The 21,960-nt window shown below is 43.8% G+C and overlaps 1 protein-coding gene across 2 annotated transcripts in view; it reads left to right on the forward strand.

Annotated features, from left to right (window-relative positions):
• NLGN4X (neuroligin 4, X-linked) overlaps positions 1 to 21,960 on the forward strand; it is a 258,034-nt gene that overhangs the window by 220,959 nt on the left and 15,115 nt on the right. For both annotated transcript variants that reach the window (XM_006835650.1, XM_006835651.1), the window contains 2 exons: positions 15,513 to 15,698; positions 19,612 to 20,401. In XM_006835650.1, the coding sequence (XP_006835713.1) occupies positions 15,513 to 15,698; positions 19,612 to 20,401 (976 nt within the window). The remainder of the gene's footprint in view (positions 1 to 15,512; positions 15,699 to 19,611; positions 20,402 to 21,960) is intronic.

The raw sequence follows: 21,960 nt of genomic DNA on the forward strand, positions 1-21,960 counted from the left end.
CCACAGCGCCACACCGGGGCTCCCACATTCATATTAGGCTATTGTAAATACCATGGCTTGGATCAGGTGCACCTTAATCCTCAAACTGATATATTTGCTCAGTACTCTGAAGAGGTCTTGTTCAGCAGATTTGCCTGTAAAATAAGCCGTTTGAGTTCTTGTCTACTGTGTTCATGAATGTTGATAGTAGATCCAGGCAAACTGAAATCTTGGACAACCACAGCCCTTTCTCAATTTTATCATGATGCTATATATATTTGTCCAGTTGTAAGGGTTTTATTAGAGTCCTGGTGTGGTTGTGTTTTCTTTACATTGTGTTGTAATCCATACTGAAGACTGTAGCCTTTGATCGTCATTCATAAGGAGTTCAAGTCCTCTTCAATTCCAAGCAAGGTTGTATCGTTTCCGTGTCACAGATTATTAATGAGTCTTCTTCCAATTCTGACACCCTGTTCTTCTTCTTAGAATCCATCTTCTCAGACTATTTCCTCAGCATGCAGATTGAATAATTATGTTGAAAGGGATACAACCCTGGGGCACACCTTTCCTGATTTGAAACCTTTCAAAGTCCCTCTTGTTCTTTTCTAACAATTGCTCTAATGAGAACAGAGAAAGTTCTGGAATACCCATTCATTGTGCTGTTATCCTGGTTTGTCAGTAACTACACAGTTGCAAGCCTTTGCATGAGCATTAAGGTTCAAGTAAACATCTTTCTGGTATTCTCTGCTTTTAGCCAAACTCCTTCTGACATCAACAATGAAATCCCTATTTCCTTTTCTGAATCTGGCTAGAGTTTCTGGGAGTTCTCTGGCAATGTTCTGCTGCAACCATTTTTTAATCATCTTCAGCAAAATTTTACTTACATGTGATGTTATTGATATTTTTCTTTGATTTCTGCACCTTATTTTGAAATGTGATCTACAACTCTGGATCTCTGCCAATAGCTTGGCCAGGTAGCTATCTTCCAAATTTCATGCAGATTATTGAAAGATTTCCATTTGTATTCCGTCAATTCCTGGAGCCTTGTTTTTCACCAGTGCCTTCAGTGTACCTTGGATTTCTACCTTCAGTGCCATTAAATTTTTGTCAGAAAAATTATAATAAATAAAATAAATATAAACAATCATAAAAGGTAACTGAACCCCGACCATTTCTTTGTGGTACAGTGACTGTGTTTTCTCCCATCTTCTTTTTGTGCTTTCTGCATCATTTAATGTTTTGCCCAAGGTTCATTTCATATTGCAAGTTGAGGCTTGATTTTTTTTTCTTCAGTCCCTTCGGCTTGATCAATGCTAAGCATGTTCTCCACTTTTGGTTTTCTAATTCCAGCTCTTTGTATACTTTATTATAATCCTTGACTTTGTCTTATCAGACTGCCCTTTAGAAATTCTTTTGCCAGTTCATTTTGGTTCCTCACTGTCTCTGTTTGCTTTAGCATCTCTACAGTCAAGATTAAGTTTCCGAGTGTCTTCTGACCTCCATTCTTGTCTTCTTCTATTCTTTTATTGTCTTTTTAAGAACCACTTTGCTTTCTTCCTGTATGACGATCTTGATGTTATCCCACAACTATTCTGGTATTCAGCAAATAGTGTCTAATCTGTTCTTGAGATGGTCCCTAAATTCAGGTGGGATATAGTCAGGGTCATATTTTGGCTCTCTTGGAGTTGTTTTAATTTTCTTCAGTTTCAGTCCAACCTTGCATATGAACAATAGATGGTCTGTTCCATATTCTGCCCTCGGCCTTGTTTGGGCGGATGATAGGGAGCTTTTCTGCAGTCTCTTTCCACAGATGTTGTCAATTTGACGTCTGTGTGTTCGATCTGCCGAGGTCCATGTGTAGACTTCTTTTATGAGGTCGAATCACCTGGACAACACTTATCAACATCCATGTTGTTTAAAAGAGGTATTTGCAATCAACAAGTCATTTATGTTGCAAAATTCTATCATGCCGTCTCCAGCATTGGTTTTATCATCAAGGCCATATTTTCCTTAATGATATATGATAGCGTAGTGGTTACGAATCGGGCTGCGAACCTTAAGGTCAGCAGTGCGAAACTACCAGCCGCTCCGCGGGAGAAAGATGAGGCTTTCTACTCCCGTAAAGATTTACACCCTTGGAAACCCTGTACGGGGTAGCTATGGGTCGGAACCGACTCGATGACACTTCACAACAACACAACAACAACCCCTTGTTTGTAACTCCACATTCCTTTCACCAATAATTATCAATAATCTTGATTGCATGTTTCACCCATTTCAGACTGAAGAAGTTGGTTGTTGTTGTTAGGTGCCATTGAGGTGGCAGGCACCGACTCATAGACTTATGCACAGCAGAACGAAACAATGTCCGATGCTGAGCCATGCTGCCATTTGGCCAATCCATCTCGTTGGGGGTCTTCCTCTTTTTCTCCGACCCTCCATCTTACCAAACATGATATCCTTCTCCAGCGACAATATGCCCAAAGTATGAGAGACGAAGTTTGGTCATCTTGGCCTCTAAGGAGCACACTGGCTGCACTTCTTCCGAAACAGAACTATTGGTTTTTATGACAGCCCATGGCAATTGCAGTATTCTCCTCCAAAACCATAACTCAAGTTATAAGAAGTTGGTAGAATTCGTCAATTTCATCATCACTGTCTTTAGTGGTTGGTGAGTAAAGTTGGATAGTGGTATAAATTGGAGTGTGGATTCTTAGCCTATCACAGACAGCCTTATACTTCACGACAGATCTTGAAATGTTGTTTACAATGAACTGAATGACATTTTTCTTAAAGTTGTTGTTCCCAGCATAGCAAACCAAATAGATTCAGCTCAGTGTGCCTACGCTATTGTTCTTCATGCATTCCTGCTCATTGCTGACAAGTTCCAATTTGCTTAGATTCATGCATCCTACAGCCTATGTTCTGATTATTCATGCATGTTTACAGCTGTTTCTCCTGTTTTTGTGTGTTGTGCCCCATCAGTACATGAAAGTCCCCAAAGCTTTACTCCATTCACGTCATCACGGTCAACTCTACTTTGAGGAGGCCACTCCTCCCTTGTCATGTTTTGAGTGTCTTCCAACCTGAGGGCTCATCTTCCAGCACTCTGTTAGATACAATGTGTTCATCTTCTGGTACTACATCTGACAGTGGCCCCCTGTTAATCATAAGGTTTCCTCTGTGGCTAAACTTTTACAAGTACTCTGCCTCTCTTTATTCCTTGTCTTCTTCTAGTACTAGGAGAGAAAAGCCCCTATATGCAAATATATTGGTGTTTTCTTTTGTTTTTTTGAATGGTCGCGTTGGTTTCCCTTATGTAGGTTTTCTAAGGTCCAACTGGTGGGTTTGAACCACCAACATTGCAATTAGTACTCCAGTGCTTATCCTACCGAGTCACACCGGGACCTCATATTATATTGTTGTTATTAAGTGCCATCGAATCAGTTCCGACTCAATATGACCCTGTATAGGGTTTCCAAGGAGTGGCTGGTGCATTTGAACCACTGACCTTATGGTTTAAACCAGAAGTCCTCACATTATAGGTTGTTGTTAAGTTCCATTGAGTCAGTTCCACCTTATAACCAGCCTGTGTAGGGTTTCCAAGGGGCAGCTGGTGGGTTTGAACCTCCGACCTTGTGGCTCCACACAAGGGGTCCCTCACGTTGTATGAAGATCACTTTATTATGGCATCTAAACCGGACCAAGACAAAGACAAGTCTTTGGCATACTGGAGACCTTTGGTATGAGGCCAAAAGGGCATGCAAAGGATTCCTGGTTATGTGTCTTACTTATTATTATTTCTTTTTGCTATTGTTAAGTTCCATAGTGCCCATTCTGACTCTTAGTGAAACCTGTACAGGGTTTCCAAGGAGCAGCTGGTGGGTTTGATCCACTGTCCCTGTGGTTCCAAGTCCAGTGCTTATCCTATAGCACAATACTAGGAGTCCTGGCTGATTTCTAGACAATAAAGAATAAGAGAATAGTCACCAATTCGTGATTGGTGGCCGATGAGTTCATTCCATGCAGGATGGAACCATGGGAATAAAACCATGATTGGGATGCGAACCTACAGGCAGATCTGAAAAGTTGGCAGGATTAACTCTGGGGTTCTCTGACCACATTGGGGTTATGGTCCTGGAATTTCAACTGTCAATCTTTAAGCACATGCCCCCTTTGGACAAGCGTTCCCCTCCTTAAGGTGGCGAAGGGCTATGTCATCTCCTTGTTTTCTTTAACTTTTTCGCTGTGAATTGAGTGATGGTTTACGTAGCAGATCAATCAGTTTGGCATTCAGCAAACGCTACACATGGCTTCCTCTCTCTGAATGTCACCTACTGGACCATCTCCTCCCTGAGATTCCTGTGCCCATTCTTCCCCCTTTCCCAAACCTTCCAAATTTTGTCCGTGGATAAATGCTGCCCTTCTCGCTTTGATGCTGAGTCCTTCTAAGACATGCCTACCTTTTAGTGTTGTTCCTCAAGGTCTGCCTTTTGTTTGTCCGAAAATTGAACCTCCTGGGTGTGTTCCTTTCTAGGTATAAAGGGGGACACAGGGTCATAATCTCCGGGTTCCTCCAGTCTCTGTCTGGCTCGTAGTAAGCCTGGTGTCTTTTTATGGTTTTGAGTTTTATTCCACATTTCCTCCCACTCCCTTTTAATGTGACCCCTTTCCGAGCGGTTGGTAATTTTCTTTGAGACACATTCTGCCTGAGGGCTAAATTTCCACCTCCTTGCTGTTTAATGATCAGAAAGAAGGTAAACTGAGCATGAATGTGTGTCAACACTCAAAATGGGAGTTCGGGCGCCCACTCTAAACAGCAGCACCCTACAAACCAGGTGCTTCAGAATGTAAGCTTTTATGCACAAAGTACACAGGGTTTTATGTGTCTGCGTCAACCGAACTCTAACCATGAAGCAGTTTGTATATGTTATGCCAATGTACTCTCCATAATGAGATTATAATACAGGTTTTGAAAGTAATACAAGGACTTCATTATTTATACTTTTTGGAAACCTTTGGCATACACAGTCATGTGACCGTCGAAATTATCGTACAATTATTCCACTGGGTGTGGAAGTAGACTTTGATCTTGTGAAACAGTGATGTGATAATTTGATACACTAACTGGGGACATTAGCTTTCACTCTTGTCATTTTTAAGTAAAATAAAGAGTGAAAATGGAGATGCTAAATGCTAATCAGCTTGGCCAATCAAATCCCTGTGAATGTGCAACCTCCTTTTCCCCCCAATCCATCCTTTCCAAGGGCATGCCCTTGCACTGTGTCAAAAATTGTTCCAATTAAAAAAAGGTGTACATTTGTAATAAAGACCTTCAGGGGATACTTCTTCTCAAAAGTCAAAGAATGCAGATAAGTGCGTTGTGTTTGCTTGGTTCTCATCTGTTGCAAACCTCTCCTAAAGTTTTTGTAAAAGATCAGAGAAAAAGAGAAAGGGCCCCAAAGAGATGGATCGGAACAGCAATGGACTCAAACATAACAAAAATTATGGTGCGGGAACCGGCAGTGTTTTGTTCTGTTGTGCACCCGGCTGCTGTGAGTCTTGTCTCTGTGAGTCGAATCAACTCGAAGGAACCTAACAACACTGAGTTTTCATCACCAGAGTTTTTGTGACCCCCCCAACACAACTTTTTCCATCCTCACTGCAGAATTTGTATTTAAAGAATTTCCGTTTGGAGCCTGTTCCTTAAACTTCAATGCTGTGTGCTTACATACATGGGTGTGCATGTGTCTTATTGCTTTAGCAAGATTATTGAGAATCTAATTAAACAATAGCTGCTGACTGCAGGTGAAGGCTCAGGCTTAAACACTAAACAAATAGATATGGAAGGTGGTAAAATTCTGTTTTCACAAGTAAGTGGATCCTGATTCGTAACTACCCAAAGGACCTCCTCTGCTTGTCGCTGTAATCTCCTGAAGCAAAGTGACAGAGGTGGTATTCACGTGTTCTTGCTCACGAATTAAAATGTGGTGCTGTGGGTTAATGCGCCAGACTGCAAATCCGTTTGAACTGCAAGGCCGGCAGTTCAAACTCACCAACTGCTCCTCGGAAACCCTATACAGAGTCTCTGTGGGTCGGAACCGACTCGACGGCACTTGACAACAACAACATGCCACGTCTCAGGGGGATTCTCACCATACAATAGCAGCACATGAAATGTTAGAGGTGCCCAAGCCTCCCAAGCCCCATGTTGTCATCCCAAAGACCAAAGGTCTTTTACAGAACAGTGGCCACATTGGGATCACAATCTGAAACTCCCCTTGGCAACCTCACCCATCCACCCACTGGCTTTGAGGGGCTTCAGTCTCAGACCAACCCCATAGGACAGAGTAGAACTGTTCTTAGTGTTTCCATGACTTCAGAAGTATACGGGATCTGACAGCCTCATCCTTCTGCAACGGAGCAGTTGGTGGGTTTGAACCACCGACCTTGAAGTTAGCACTAAGACTTCTTAAGATACAATAAAAATTCTCATTTCTCCTTCCAATTCCCGACATATATTGACTCCACCTAGATGTGCCGAGGACAAGTGACATTTTTCTTTTTTAAGATTTTTTTTCTTTTTTCCATAACCCTTATTTTAACAACACCATCCCGCTGTGGGCTAATGCGTCAGACTGCAAACTCGTTTGAACAGCGAGGTCGGTGGTTCAAGCTCACCAGCTGCTCCTTGCAAACCTTATATAGGGTCACTGTGGGTCAAAATCAACTCAACGGCACTTAACAACAACAACTCTGGTATGGTGCTGCAGGTTAATGTGCTGGACTGCAAAGTCGACAGCGAGGTCGGTGGTTCAAGGTCACCAGCCGCTCCTCTGAAACCCTACACAAGGTCGCTGTGAGTTGGAACCGACTCAAGGACACTTAACCACAACAACAGCTGTGTGACTGGAGTCCTGGTGTGGCGTTATAGGATACTCAAGGTCGGTTTCAACCACAAAGGTTGTTGGTTCAAACTCACTAGTTACAAGTTGCCGTGAGTTGTAACCAGTGGCACTTAACAACAACAATTACAACACTATGGAGTCCTGGTGTGGTTCTGTGGGTTAATGCGTCAGACTGCAAAGTCATTTGGTGGTTTAAGCTCACCAGCTGCTCCTTGGAAACCCTATACAGGGTCGCTATGGGTTGGAACCGACTCGACGGCACTTAACAACAATAACATGACTGAATTAAAGAGCTCTGGTAGCATAGAAGTTACGAGTCGGACTGCTAATGTCAAGGTCAGCAGTTTAAAACTACCAGTTGTTCTGTGGGAGAAAGATGAGGCATTCTGTTCCTATAAAGATTTACAGCCTCAAAAACCCTATACAGGCTTGGTATGAGTCGGAACCAACTCCATGGCACACCACCACCACCCTGACTGAATTTGCTCTGGATGTGCAAGGGGGGAAGGTGAGGGGGTATATATATATATATATATTATCCCTCACATCACTGGTATATGTACCCTCTACCTTACGACTAGGAAAAACTTTCCTTTTTGTATCTTTCGTTGAGGATTTAGAGGGCTACATAAACATAGCTGATTTAAAACCTTTATTTAAAGGACAGTGAATCTTAGAAAGCCCAAAGTTGTTGCATCAGCTGAAAATACTAGAAGGTGTGGAGACCAAACTTTGTTGTTGTTGCTGTGTGCCTTCCAGTCAGCTCCTACTCACAACAACCCTTTACAGGAGCAGCAGGTGAGTTTGAACTGCCGACCTTTGCAGTTAGCAGTCCAATGTTGATCCTAGGGTGCCACACCAAAGTGCCTGTCCATAAGAGGGGCAAAATTACTTAAAACCTCAGGTGTTTTCTAAAAGTAGAATCTTGCAACATCTGTCCTTTGCAGTCTTGTTGATTTCACACTTGTAGATTTCATGCTGTCTGGATTCCCTTCTGGAGCTCTGCTGTGGAGTTAATGCTTCAGACTGTGAAGCCCTTTGAACTGCAAGGTTGGTGGTTCAAGTTCATCAGCTGCTCCTTGGAAACCCTATGCAGGGATGCTATGGGTCAGAATCGACTCAACAGCTCTTAACAACGACAGCAAGGTTCCTTCTGATCCATAGCCACCCTGTATGGGGTTTCCAACCTTGTGTTTCAAACTGACCGTGTGGTCTAGCCCATTAAATTATCCTTTAGTGCCACACCAGGTTCCTCTATGCTTACCTGTTTTTAAAGCCGAATCCTATGCAATGTTCCAAAATAGGCAACGTATGTAAGTGAAAAAGAGGTCAGAGGTTATTGGGAGGAGGGAGAGACTGCTTCCCAGGAGCAAAAGTTTGTTCCCCTGGATTTTAGTGAGCAATAATGATAATGCTCACACAGCGTCGTGAACCTAAATGTGCACTGAAATCTAACTAAAATGGCAAAGTGCATGCTGTTTATATACTGGAGGAAGCTTCAGAAAAAAAGTTTGTGGGGAAAATGTAGTTTAAAAGATCGTGAGATTTCCTCCAGGAAGTTTGTAAAGCTCTGTTGTATTTTCTTGTTGTTCTTGCATGATGTCAAGTGTGTCTCGACTGTTAGCAGTTCGATCTGACCAATCAGAACTGCCCCTACAAAGCTTCCTAGGCTCTCGCTGTTACTATTGGTGTCTCCGTGGTGCACTGGGTAAACACTCAGTTGCTAACCAAAAGGTCAGTGGTTCGAACCTGCCAACCCCCTCCTAGGGATCAGACATGACATTCTGCTTCCATAAACAATGACAGTCTTCGAAACCCTATGTAACCATCCCCCTCTGCCATGTAGGGTCTTTCTGAGTTGGCTCGATGGCAGTGGGGTTTTTGGAGGTTTGTTTGTTGGGTCTTTACGGACCATTGTCTTTCTCCCTCAGAGCCTCTGGGTGGATTTGAACCGCGATCGTTTTGATCAGCAGCGCTTAACCATTACACCACTAGGGTTCTCATAGGTACTGTACCCAAATCAAAAAGTCATTGATTGATAGGTTTTCCTGTTTTTGACACGCAAGTGCACTCTCTTTCACGTGTGCAGGTACAATCTGGAGCTGTTGTAAAGTGCCCATGAGTCAGTTCTGACTCATAGCGACCCTCTACAGGGTTTACAAGGAGCGGCTTTAAACCACTGACCTAGTGGTTCTCCGGCCAAGGCTTAACCTACACCAGGAGTCCTTGGGTAGTGTTCCCAAAGATATTTTTTGTTGTTGTTAAGTGCCATCAAGTCGGTTCTGACTCATGTTGTTGTTGTTGTTAAGTGCCGTCAAGTTGGTTCCAACCCAGAGTGACCCTGTATAGGGTTTCCAAGGAGTATCTGGTGAGCTTGAACCACCGACCTTGCATTTCAAACGGCTTTGCAGTCGGGCGCATTAACCCACAGCACCACACGTAGCAACCCTATATAGAGTTTCTGAGGAGTGGCTGGTGAGTTTGAACCGCCAACTTTGCAGTCCAGCACATTAACCCACAGCGCCACACCAGGAGTCCCAGAAATACTAGCTACATTCATTTGGGTTTCTACAATCAAAAGGAAAAAAAACCACACACCATTAGTGTTGTAGGTGTACAAGCTGTCTTTGAAAACTTTAAAAAAGGGAAACAGAAGAAACCCACTCCCCTGAATCTATAGGTAAGAAGGTAGCCTTAACTAGTAAGCCTTTCTCTTGCTGTCCCTCCAGTCCCCCACGCCACCACACACAGCTGTCTTATGCGTACCTGATCCCCTACACCTGCCTGTCTTCAGAGACAGTCTTGGTTAATACAGACTGATGAATGGAAAGGAATATTCATGTTCCCAATGGTATTTATGATTCTTGTACCTGTAACAAGCCATTTTCTTTAACCTCAGGAGTTCATGTAGTCCAAGCAGCTTGTGCTTGGCGGCTAAACTAAAGGTTGTCAGTTCAAACAGACCTAGCAGTGCTGTTGAAGAAAGTCCTGGAGATCTGCTTCTGTAAAGATCGGTAGCGGTGGTAATAGTATGCCATCAGGCTGTAAGTCATTACAACAGCAGATAGCCTCATCTTCCTCTCACGGAGTGGCTGGTAGATTCGAACTGCTGACCTTGAGGTTAGCAGCCCAACTTATGCGGGGGGGCGGGGGGGGTGTTGGAAACAAAAGTAAAGCAACTGTGGCACATATTTCTACCCTGTCACACATGGGTCAACCATGAATTGAAAATGACTTGATTACAAAGGGGTTGGTTTACATTCATTTGTGAGGAGGCTTTGAAAAAAAAAGTTGGTAGAAAAACGGAATGAAAAGATCATGAGATTTTTTAACAAAGTTTGTGAAGCCTGCTGGTATTTATTTTGAACCCCCAACCGCCCAAGACCTGGATTCTTGAAAACTCCAGCACCAGGGGAGCAGAAGATGAAAAGAATGAGGTCTCAGGAAAGGAAATAAAATAGTTGGCATCTGTCCCGGCGTACCTGCAACAGACCCGATTTGTTAATTGTGCTTTAAAAATAATAATAAATTAAAATCCCTGAATGTCGCAGAAAATGAAGATTCCTTGGGAGCCTGTGTGGAAACATTAGCCTTCAAACCACATTTGTCCATTTAACTTCAGAGCTTGCTCGGTGAAGCGGTCACCCTCAGCCACCTCCGAGGAGATCTTGGAAGGAGTTCAAAATCGCAAAGATCAAACCCTTCCACGGATGCTGTGAGAAGGATGATGAAGAGGAGGATGGATACGGAATATTAACAAGTCTGCTTGTTGGTGAGGTTACGGCTGTCACATTTAGCTAAGGAGGACTTTGTTCTCCTTGAATCCAGGCTGGTGGCTTTGCTTAGGTTGAAAAGCCTCACGCTGACACTTGGCAGAAATGAAATTAGCAAGTCGGTTGGTGTAGTTTTGCATCAGTTGAGAGCTGGGGAGAGGTGGTTGGAGAATCGATGTCTTAGAACCTATCATGTAGAAAATCAATGGGTCTTTTTAGGAATTAACCATGGCTCTCTCTAATTGGGGAGAGAGGATTGTCTTAGAGTTACTCACATACACTCAGAGTGGCATTCCCAGCCACTTTTTAAGGATCTACATAATGAAAAGGAATTTTACCCCATTCATCTTCACAGAAAAGTATGTAAAAGGTTTGGTGGTAAATGCAGGGTGGTACAAAGTATTTGTTGGCATGAAACACTAATTAGTAATCGCTAATTAAATTTGGGGGTGGGGGTAAGGGAGAAGTTGTGTCTGGTGAAATCCGAACATTTCAGATCATCCTGAGCTAATATCCAACTTCAACTGCTGTGATGTTTAGGGATGCCCTTTAAAGAAATCCTTGGATCCTGTCATTAGGATGTTGTATTTATATACAGATACCAGAGGTGGTGACTTGCATTTTGTGGATAGGATTTTTAGGACAGAAAAACAAAAAACCAACAACTTCCTGCTGGTTTCTTTGCAGCTGCTCCATTTGTTTGTAACCCCACCCCCACCCCCACCCCTTTGCTCCAATTGAGTATTTTTCACAGACAGGCAGAAAACAAAACAAAACAAAACAAAAAAACACTACTGGGTTTATAATGTCCATCCACTCATGTGGAGCTGGTATCTGGGTGATTTTCCTTTGGCATGTTAAAAGCTGTCACTCAAAAGCATCTCTTACTATTGTTATGTTTGGTTTGGGATGTGATTTGAAAGGGTTAGGTTTGGATTGAGGCAGAAGTCTAGCATTCCATGCTGCAGACCCAGGTTAGATTCCCAGCCTGTCCATTTCTTGGATCGCCACCACCCGTGTGTCAGTGGTGTCTTGTGTGTTGTTGTGATTCTGAGCATGTTTCAGTAGAGATTCTAGGTGAAGAGTTGGAAGAAAGGTCTGGCTATCTCCTGAAAATCAGCCACTGAAAACTCCATGGAACACAAGAAGAGATGAGCATCTGATTATGGGATGGCACTGGAGCTGGCCGCGTGGTGTTCCACCGTGTAGTAGCTGTGTTGCCATCTCCACTGCAGCCCATTATAGCAACATGTTTTGGTCGGAGGTTCAAACCCACCAGCTGCTCCTTGGAAACCCTATGATTTAGAATCAACCTGAAGGCATTTGATAACATGTATTTGGAGTTACACAATCCCATTCCTATGAGTGGGGTAGGGAAGTGAATACACGAAAGAACAATGCAGATGGGTTTCCTACAGCAAAGATAAGACCACAATATCTCCTGTAAAACTGAAGTCTACATGGGACTGCTAAGCATGGACCATCCTACCAGCGTGCACGTGGGGTCTACGTGAATGAAGTAGCATGAGGAGTTCTGGTGGGGCTCGGTGGAATAATGCACTGGACTGCAAGGTCGATTTGAACTTCAAGACGGGTGCTTCAAATTCAACAGCCGCTCCTCAGAAACCTTATACAGGATTGTTTTGAGTCAGAACGGACTTGATGTCACTAAACCACAACACCAAAAACAGAAGCCGGTTTGAACCTCAAGGTCGATGGTTGAAGCTCACCAGCCACTCCTCAGAAACCCTATGCAGATGATCACTATGAGTCGGAACCAACTCGACATCACTAAACAAAAACCAAGCGTGAGGAACTAAATTGTGTCCTCCAAAACTTAGGCCTGATTTGTAAATCCCAGACTCCCTTCCTGTGGTTATGATTCCATTTGAAAATGCATTTTCTTTGTGATGTTAATGAGATAGCATCCATTGAGGGTTTGGCATTCCTCAATCACTTACAGTACATAAAAGCTTCAGATTGAGTAAGCAAAGATGGTGGAAGAGAGATGGCAAGCCACAGGTGTTCTTCAGTCCCCCAGGAAATCACAAAGTGGGGAGACCTCCCTTCAGACCTGACCGACTTTGAACTCGTAATGTCCTGAACTATGAGAGAGTAAATTTCTGTTTGTGAAAGCCACTCTCTTGTCGATTGTCGATGTGATTTTTAAGGCTCAGATGGGTCTGTCGTAGATAAACCCACATAAGATGACCAACCCCAAACCACCTTTGAGATGATGCTGGTTCTTAAAGCACACAGTAGAACTGCCTCCTAAAGTTTCCACAACTGTCGGCTTTACAGACCTGAGAATGCCTCATCCCTCTTCCTCGGAGACCATTGGTGGATTACAAACGCTGAGTTTTCTGTTTGTAGCCCAACATGTAATCAGCCCACGGTAACACCAGAGCGTCTTGTAGAGGAGTAAATGACATTTGTGGCCCTGTAGGATAAGCTTTGGACTGCTAACCACAAGATTGGGGGTTCAAACCCACCGGGCGTTCTCAGAGTGACAATCAAGTGTACTATGGGTACCAGAGATTGAAATATGGCTCTTGAAGAAAACAGAGGGAGTGTAAGTTAGGTTGTTTGGATCCAGGAAAATAGGAATGAGGAAAAGGATATTGGATTCCAAAGACGTCTTTTGGCTCAAGGGCTTATCTGGTAGAGATTTGGATATGAAATTATATTCAACTTTGTGTGGTGATTTACACTTAGAGGCTGCTTGAGAAAACATTTCAGATTTTGAATCCGAGCAAGAAAGTGAATGTCTTTGTGCTAAACAAATTCAATCAACAGAGAAAAATAAGTTTTCATTCCCCCAACTTGAGCGATTTTGCTGTGTGTGAGGAAAAGGGAATAAAATAGATTTAGAAAATGGATCATTGTGATTGTAAAAAATGCCTAAAAGTTTCTCCTTTCCACCTTCTAAGGGAGGAGGGGAGGGGCTGAAAAACTTTTGATACCTTGAGTGAAATCTCCATTCGCAATTGACAGGAATCTTGCTTTAAAAATAAATAAATAAAAGTATGCCAGTTCTAAAATCAGTTGTTGACACCGTTGGGGGAATTTGAATATGAATTGGTTTTGGGATGAAATTAGAAGTTTCTTGGCGTGATGGACATTTGTTTGTTATATACACGTTTAAGTATATAACAAACTTAAAGTAGAGGTGCTTGCTAAAATGTTTACAAACGGACCTCTCTAATGTTTCTGGCTTACTTTGAAACTTCAGCATGAAAAAAAAAAAAAAAAGAAATGAAATTGGTAATAAAAACTTGGGTGGAAAAATTGACATTCTAAGATTTTGCATATATGCAGGCACACAGAGACAAAGAGGTACACACAAACACAGAGCCATAAACACTTATAGCTGCTGGTTTTAAGTGCTGTCCAGTAGGTTCCTACTTATTGTATAGGGTTTCCACCGAGTGGCTGGTGGGTTTGAACTGCCGATCTGTGGTTAGTAGTCTAGTTCTTATGGTACAGTACCACACCAGGCCTCATAAACACATATGCAAATCCATAAATAAATACAGAGAGAGAGAGAAACACACACACAACCACATAGATAAACACATATTTTTTCTTTACACCTGGACATCTTTGGCATTTTGCCGAAGAGAATGAAACTGGGTACAAGAATGCGACTTTGAAGCTAGTGATAACACTTGTTATTCTTGGTATTGTCTGGTGCCATTCTGCACCTCTTAAAAACTCCTGCTGCTAACCCAACAGTTGGCGGTTCGAACCCACGCAGTGGCCCTTTGGGAGAAAGACTTGTGGATCTGCTCCCGGAAAGATGTACTCTATCATGTGGGATCATTCTGAGTAAGAATTGACTCGATGGCACCAGGAATCATAGTGGTGGTTATGTGCCGTGGAGTCGGTTCCGACTCATAGCGACCCTATGTAGGGTTTCCGGGGCTGTAAATCTTTACGGGAGCAGAAAGCCTCATCTTTCTCCCGTGGAACGGCTGGTAATTTCAAACTGCTGACCTTGAGGTTAGCAGCCCGATTCATAAGCACTACGCTACCAGAGCTCCTTACCGGGAACCACAGAACATAGACCTCCTTTAGATGAATTTTGTCCTATGTCTGAGTCCACTTCATATCCATAGATGACACACTGCACTGTGATACCAATAAAAAACAATATTCATTGTTGCTGTTGCTAAGTGTCATTGAGTACGTTTTGACTTACATCAACTCTGTGTAGGGTTCCAGAGGATGGTGTGGTGGATTTGAACCGCTGACCCTGGAGTTACCAGCTCAGTGCTATGCTTACCAATAAACCATCCTGTATGCCACAGAAATGTTTCTCCAATGTTGCTTCTCATCTATTGCCCCTCTACGCCCACTCAGCGCCCCCATCCCTCCCTACGCACTTCCAAGAATTCTGTTCCCTCTCCTAGTGTCCCTAGAGGACAAGAGTAGAACTGCCCCATACAGTTTCCAAGGCTGCCATCTCTCCCGAAGCGACTACCATCTCTTTCTCCCTCCGAGAAGTGGCTGGAGGGTTTGGAGCACTAACCTTTCAGTTAGCAGCCCAACACTTAACCCACTATGCCACCAGGCTTCCTATCTAAGTGATGTTGCTGTTGTTGTTAAGGGCTATCGAGTTAGTTCTGACTCATAGCGAGCTAGAGAGGGTTGCTGGGGAGCAGCTGGTGGGTTTGAACCGCTGACCTTGTGGTTTGCTGTACAGTGCTGATCCTAGTGCCACACCAGGAATCCTCCTAATTGATGGGGTTGGCAAGATCAAGGGAAATATGAGATATCTTTTCAAAGGATCGTGATGTTGTTCATGTATATTTTGTCTGCGACAAACGTTAACACCTGTGTTTCTTTGTAGGATTTTTAAGTACCGGAGACCAGGCAGCAAAAGGCAACTATGGGTTACTGGATCAAATCCAAGCCCTCCGATGGATTGAGGAGAATGTCGGAGCCTTCGGCGGAGACCCCAAGCGAGTGACCATCTTTGGCTCGGGGGCTGGAGCCTCTTGTGTTAGCCTGCTGACCTTGTCACACTATTCAGAAGGTAAGGATGGTGTCCCCTTGGTGGGCAGTCGGGCATTAGGAGCCCAGGTGCATATTGCTGTAAATCTCTCTTCCAGCTTCACTCCCACAAACAATGTAAAAACCAACTACACACCTTTTGGCTTCACGTCAGGTCTCACTCATGGCGCCCCCCGTGTGTGTCAGAGAAAACTCCACAGAGTTTTCAGTGGCTGCTGGTTCTGAAACTGAATGCCAGACCTTTGTTCCAAGGTACCTCTCGGTGGATTCAAATCTCCAAATTTTGGCTGTTAGCAGATGAACGCAAACCATTAGTGCTAAAGCCAGCATTCTTCCCGTTGTGGACCTTTCCTGATACGATTATTTTCTGCGTTGAATTTTTGGCTGATGGCGTGTGTTTTGAATCTTGGTGTTGTAGTGATTCCGTGCCAGGCCTGAAAACAGAAAGGTTTGAACCCATCAACAATTCTGAAGGAATCACAGTCCAGCTTCTGTAATGATAACCAGCATTGGAAACCCTATGGGGCCGTTCCACTCTGTCCTGAGTCAGAATCGACTTGAAGGAAGTGGGTTGGGTGTAGACATGCTGAAATCAAGAGAAAACACTTTGTTCAAGGTTGTGTGGCTCTTGATACAATTATGTGGGACACATATGTCCCAGTGGAGTGTTTGGCTGTACTGGTGGGGTGGGACCCATTTCTTCAGGTTGCAGTTACACTGATGTCCACTAGGTGGCAGCACATGCTGCAACTGGGACAGAGGTTTCCCGAGAAACCTGAATGTCTGAAAATGCAGGTGGTTGCTACATGAGGGGGCTTCAGAAAGGTCATGAAAAAATGTCATTTGCTTTATTTAAAAAAAAACAAAAAAAAAACTTTTTATTGTGACTTGAATGAAGGCTTACATAGCAGGTCATCAGTTCCATAGTCAACAAATTACACATTTCCTTTCATTTCAATGATAACAATCGCCTCATTATCTTTCATTTCCAGTTTTCCATCAACTTTCTGAATGCCTCCCGCCCCCCTCATCTCCATATGTCCTAACATGTCACGAAAGGGTTACTATCCCCTCCGTCTCGTCCCCCAATCATCATTTGTGACAATAACAAGTTAGTGTCGGTAACTTAATTCATGCCCCTTTTTCTGATTTTGCCCACCTTCAATTTGATTCTATGTTCATTGTAACACGTTCAGAATAATCAGGAAAAGTCACCGAAACCAGTTTTCTGTTTCCATCTGGTTTTCAATGGTCTATCGTTCAGAATCACTGGATAGCCAGGCCTTTCCTCTGAGGTACCTCTGGGTGGACTTGAACCTCCAATCTTGGTTTGTTTTTTTTTGTTTTTTTTTTAGCAGTGAAGCGTGTAACTGTTTTCACCACCCAACTCTTTGTCAAGTTGCTTCAGAGTCATATCAAAACTGAAGCATAGAGTAGAACGTTCAGATTTCTGAGACTAAAATCTTTCTGGAAGTTGAATGCTTACCAACTTTCTCCTGAGGGGCGGCTGGTGGGATTTAAATGATAACCTTCACTTGCATGTGGTTAGGAATCTCTTGGTAGGGCTAACGGTTAGCCACCCAAACAAAAGAACTAATAGAGAGGTTGCAGATTCAAATTCACCTAGAGGCGTCGTGGAAGAAAAGCCTGGCAATCTACTTCTGAAAACCATACAATTGAAAATCTGAGGGAATACAATTCTGTTCTGGTACTCGTGGGGTGTCAGGAGTGAGACCCATCTCACTGGCAAAGGACTTGAACTTGGATTTCATCAGGTATTCATATGACTTCCCAAAATACAAATACATACGTTGTGTACGTGACTTGTACAGGGGACTTCAAAAGGCTCATGGGAAAATTCCATTTCTTTTCCATTCTGCTTTTACACGATCTTTCCAAAGCCCCCTCCTTTGGTGAGTACACTGCTATCCGAATGATCGCCAATGGCTTTGAAAGAGGTGGGAGGTGGGGAGGGAACCAACACAGTATCACCCCCAGAAGTGTATTTCTAATTCGTATGCTGTGTTAAAATATTGAAATACTTCCATTGCATTTTTAAGTACTCCCAAGCATTTGTCTTCAGATCTGCACACACAGGCACAGCTGACACATTTCTGGTGGAATTTCAGAGACTTGTCAGTGGACCCCATTACTACTTCTGCAGCGGCATGAACAGAGACAGTTTCATTTAGAGGCAGAACCTGCATCTTTTGACATTCCTCTTGTCTTTACAATGTCATTTTCCCAATTACATTTCATGTTTTCCCAAACTTGCTCATCTTAAGAGTGGGCGAGATGGATCCAACTTGGCCCAGAGTGGGATTCGGGGATTCAGACTGGAAGCCAGGGTCAACACAATGTTGGGGGGTGGGATTCTGCTTCATACATCAAGACACTATCAGACAAATCTGATGGGAAACTTTTAGCTCACCCGGCTTTCACTACCAACATGGCCTGAACATTTTCAAGTTGCTCATCTCTACAGGGCATTTTGAAATCATGGTCACAGAAAAGAGAGAAAATGCCAAGCTATGAATTGATGTATTTTTGAAGTGCACGATTTTTTTTGTTTAAAAAAGGGAGGCCAAAAAAATAAAATGTGTTCCTGGGCTACTCAAATGAAGAATTTCATTAAGAGAACAAAGGTGATCAATGTGTTTAATTGCAAAGTGTTAATATCTTCATGATATGCATTCCCCATATAATTATACATTATATTTCATCATCCTTGTAAGTGGGTAATTTTTCCTTAATTAAGGACTGAGGGGTGTGAGCCCATAGGATATTTGATCTCTTCCTAGTGAAAAACACGTTTCTTTGTTTTTTTTGGTGTTTATTGTTTTTAATCCAGTGATGGCTATGATTTACCATGAGGGCCTTCAGTTATGAATTCTGAGAACAGCCAAGCTAGACTCAATTGAAGAAGGATACAGAGACTGTATGTGCTGTTTTTTTTGTGTGTGTTTTTCAATTATTTATAATGAAAAATATTTCTTTAGTGTTATCAAATTATTCACTGAAATGGTTGACTAGGAAGACACATCCAGTTTATAACTCCATTCCCCCTTATAATGAAGATATTAAAACGTTTCAACTCAACAGATCAATATCTAAAGAGAGTTTCAAAGTGTCTTGTCTTTAAAACGTGCTTGGTTTTTAAGAGACTCCTTTTAAGTTTCATGTTCTCCGTCTCGTTTCTTAATGCAACTTATTTATTATTGTTTGTTAGCGGTTTCTTGTTAATTTTTCCAGCAGCCTTTACTTTGCAGAGTGGCACAGTATTTCCATCTGATCCCCTCCCCTGCCTACACTGTGTCTGCCCTTACTGGCTGTTTGCCTCCTTGCTGATCCATGTGTTACAATTGCTGAAGCGATATTGACACATTGTTATTCACAAAGTTTCACAGGCAACACTGGGCTTCACTGTTGATGTTGTCTATACTGTGTGTGTTAAGAAATGTGCATAATGTTATATATACCCTGTTGCCCTTGGAACACTCTAGATTCCATCTTTCATCCCCTCCCCTCCCTTCCGGCCCCAAACCCCTGATCTTACTGCTCCCTCTGTCGTTTCCCGTTTTCCCAGAAAAGCCTTGTGTCACACACAAGCCGGCATATTTTTCACACTGTAGGGAATGTCACGTTGTGTTTTCCTCTCTTTAACCAAATTTTTTTTTTTTTTTTGGTGCATGTAAAAATATCCCTTAAAATGAATATCCAACAGGGGTCTGGTGGCAGTAGGGAATGGAAAGGGAGAGAAAGAGTAACCAGGGGAAGAACTGAATGGTACCCTCTCTGAAATTCACCTGGCAGGGATACAATGTCTGCATTCTCTGTAGACTGAAAGCTGCTTTTCTCCTGCTGGGGGTGGGGGGTTGTTCATTTGCATGTCCACTGGGGGTATTCATTTACATATCCGTCACTTGCACCTGCAGGTCTGTTCCAAAAGGCCATCATCCAGAGTGGAACTGCTCTGTCCAGCTGGGCCGTGAACTACCAGCCTGCCAAGTATACTCGGATCTTGGCAGATAAAGTGGGTTGCAACATGCTGGATACGATGGAGATGGTTGAATGCCTTCGGAATAAGAACTACAAAGAGCTCATCCAACAGAGCATCGCACCGGCCACGTACCACATCGCCTTCGGGCCGGTCATCGACGGGGATGTCATCCCGGACGACCCCCAGATCCTCATGGAACAGGGGGAGTTCCTCAACTATGACATCATGCTGGGTGTGAACCAAGGCGAAGGTCTCAAGTTTGTGGATGGCATCGTGGACAACGAAGACGGCGTCACACCCAACGACTTTGATTTCTCCGTGTCCAACTTCGTGGACAACCTTTACGGCTACCCCGAGGGCAAGGACACGCTGCGGGAGACCATCAAGTTCATGTACACGGACTGGGCCGACAAGGAGAACCCAGAGACGCGGCGTAAAACCCTGGTGGCCCTTTTCACGGACCATCAGTGGGTGGCTCCTGCTGTGGCCACTGCCGACCTGCACGCTCAGTATGGGTCTCCCACCTACTTCTACGCTTTCTACCATCACTGCCAGAGCGAGATGAAGCCCAGCTGGGCGGACTCGGCGCACGGTGACGAGGTGCCCTACGTCTTTGGGATCCCCATGATCGGTCCCACTGAGCTCTTCAGCTGCAACTTCTCCAAGAACGACGTGATGCTCAGCGCGGTCGTCATGACCTACTGGACCAACTTTGCCAAAACCGGGTACGTTTTCCTCAACTTCAGTCCCTTAGTGGCTTGGGGGCTCTGCTCACAGAAAGCTCACGGGGGTCTTCTGTAACAGAGACAGACATGGTTCCAGGCGTCCTGGTTCAGGGAGCCAACTCTAGGGGAAGGGTCTTTCTCTTGCGTGGTGGGCCCTGGGGAGAGGTCCTTGTGTCCATTTTGCATATGTTCCTGGGTTCCTTGGAGGCCCCCAATTGGCTTGGCATCTGCCTTCCCCATGTGTTCTTACTTGTGTCTGTGGTCTGCTCTCTTCATATCAAAAGGGCTTCACAGAGTCTGTGGAGAAACAGAATGAAAGGTCATGAGAGTTTCCCATGAACTTTTTGAAGCCCTCCCCCTCTCCCCATATCTTGATTCAAGACACCCTACCTACACTTGTATGGTGTCGTTCTTATGATGGAAAAATAAAAACCCTGACCCCAACCAGGTTTAGGAATCCTGGTGTGGCACTGTGGGATAATGCGCTGAGCGGTGGGATAATGCGCTAGACTGCAAGGTCGGTTTGAACCGTGCTTCAAGCTCACTGGCTGCTCCTCGGAAGCCCTACGGAGGGTCGTTATGAGCTGGAACTGACTCTTAGCAACACTTAGCAACAACAACAACAACAACAACAAAAACAGGGTTAAATCCATAAGTCGAATCAGACTAAACCCATTGCCCACCTACACCAAATCCTCACTCTGGGTGCCCATATACGACAGAGTACAACTGTCCCCAAGGGCTTTCCAAGGCTGCAGACCTTTGTGGAAGCAGACAAGCACATCTCTCTCCCACGTAGCCACTGGTGGGTTCAAACCCTCAACCTATTGGTTGGCAGTTGAGTGCTTTAACCACAGTACCACCAGGTCTACTTGTATCCACAGATTAGATTCTTGAATGTATATTTGAGGGGCACAATATAACCAGGTCTACTTGCATCCACAGATTAGAGTGTCATGTATATATTTTGGGGGGCACAATTGAGTCCCACCCTATGCGGTTGTCACTGCCTTCCGCATCGTACTCTTTTTTATTGTGAATGTTGTTGATATGATTGAATGAACTGAAATGCTCTGTGGCTTGGACACACACACACACACACACATAACACTGATTTCTTTCTAAGATCTATTGGTAACTTGAAGTCCTGGTGTGAGGCTGAAGAATAATGCACTGGAGCGAAAGGTTGCTTTGAACCAAAAGGTTCAACCTCACCGGTCGCTCCTTGGAAACCCGACACAGGGTGGCTATCAGTCAGAACTGACTTCACAGCCCTTCACAACACCGATGGGTATCTAAAGAGCCCTGGTGTCACAGAAAGTAAGCACTCGGCTGCTCACAAGATCAACAGTTCCGAGCCATGTAGCGGATGTCTAGGCGAGACTTGGCAGTGAAGAAGACAGCGGCCACATGGGGTCGCTGTGAGTCACAATGAACTTAACAACGTTCACAGCATGGAAACCTACTTACTTTGTTTTTTTGTGGTTTTCCTGAAAGTGCAAGGGGCTTCCCAAAGTTGGTGGGAAATCCCACAATCTTCCAGTACTGTTGGTGCACAA

This window comes from Chrysochloris asiatica, unplaced genomic scaffold (assembly GCF_000296735.1).
Source record: "Chrysochloris asiatica unplaced genomic scaffold, ChrAsi1.0 scaffold00018, whole genome shotgun sequence".
Taxonomy (NCBI): domain Eukaryota; kingdom Metazoa; phylum Chordata; class Mammalia; order Afrosoricida; family Chrysochloridae; genus Chrysochloris; species Chrysochloris asiatica.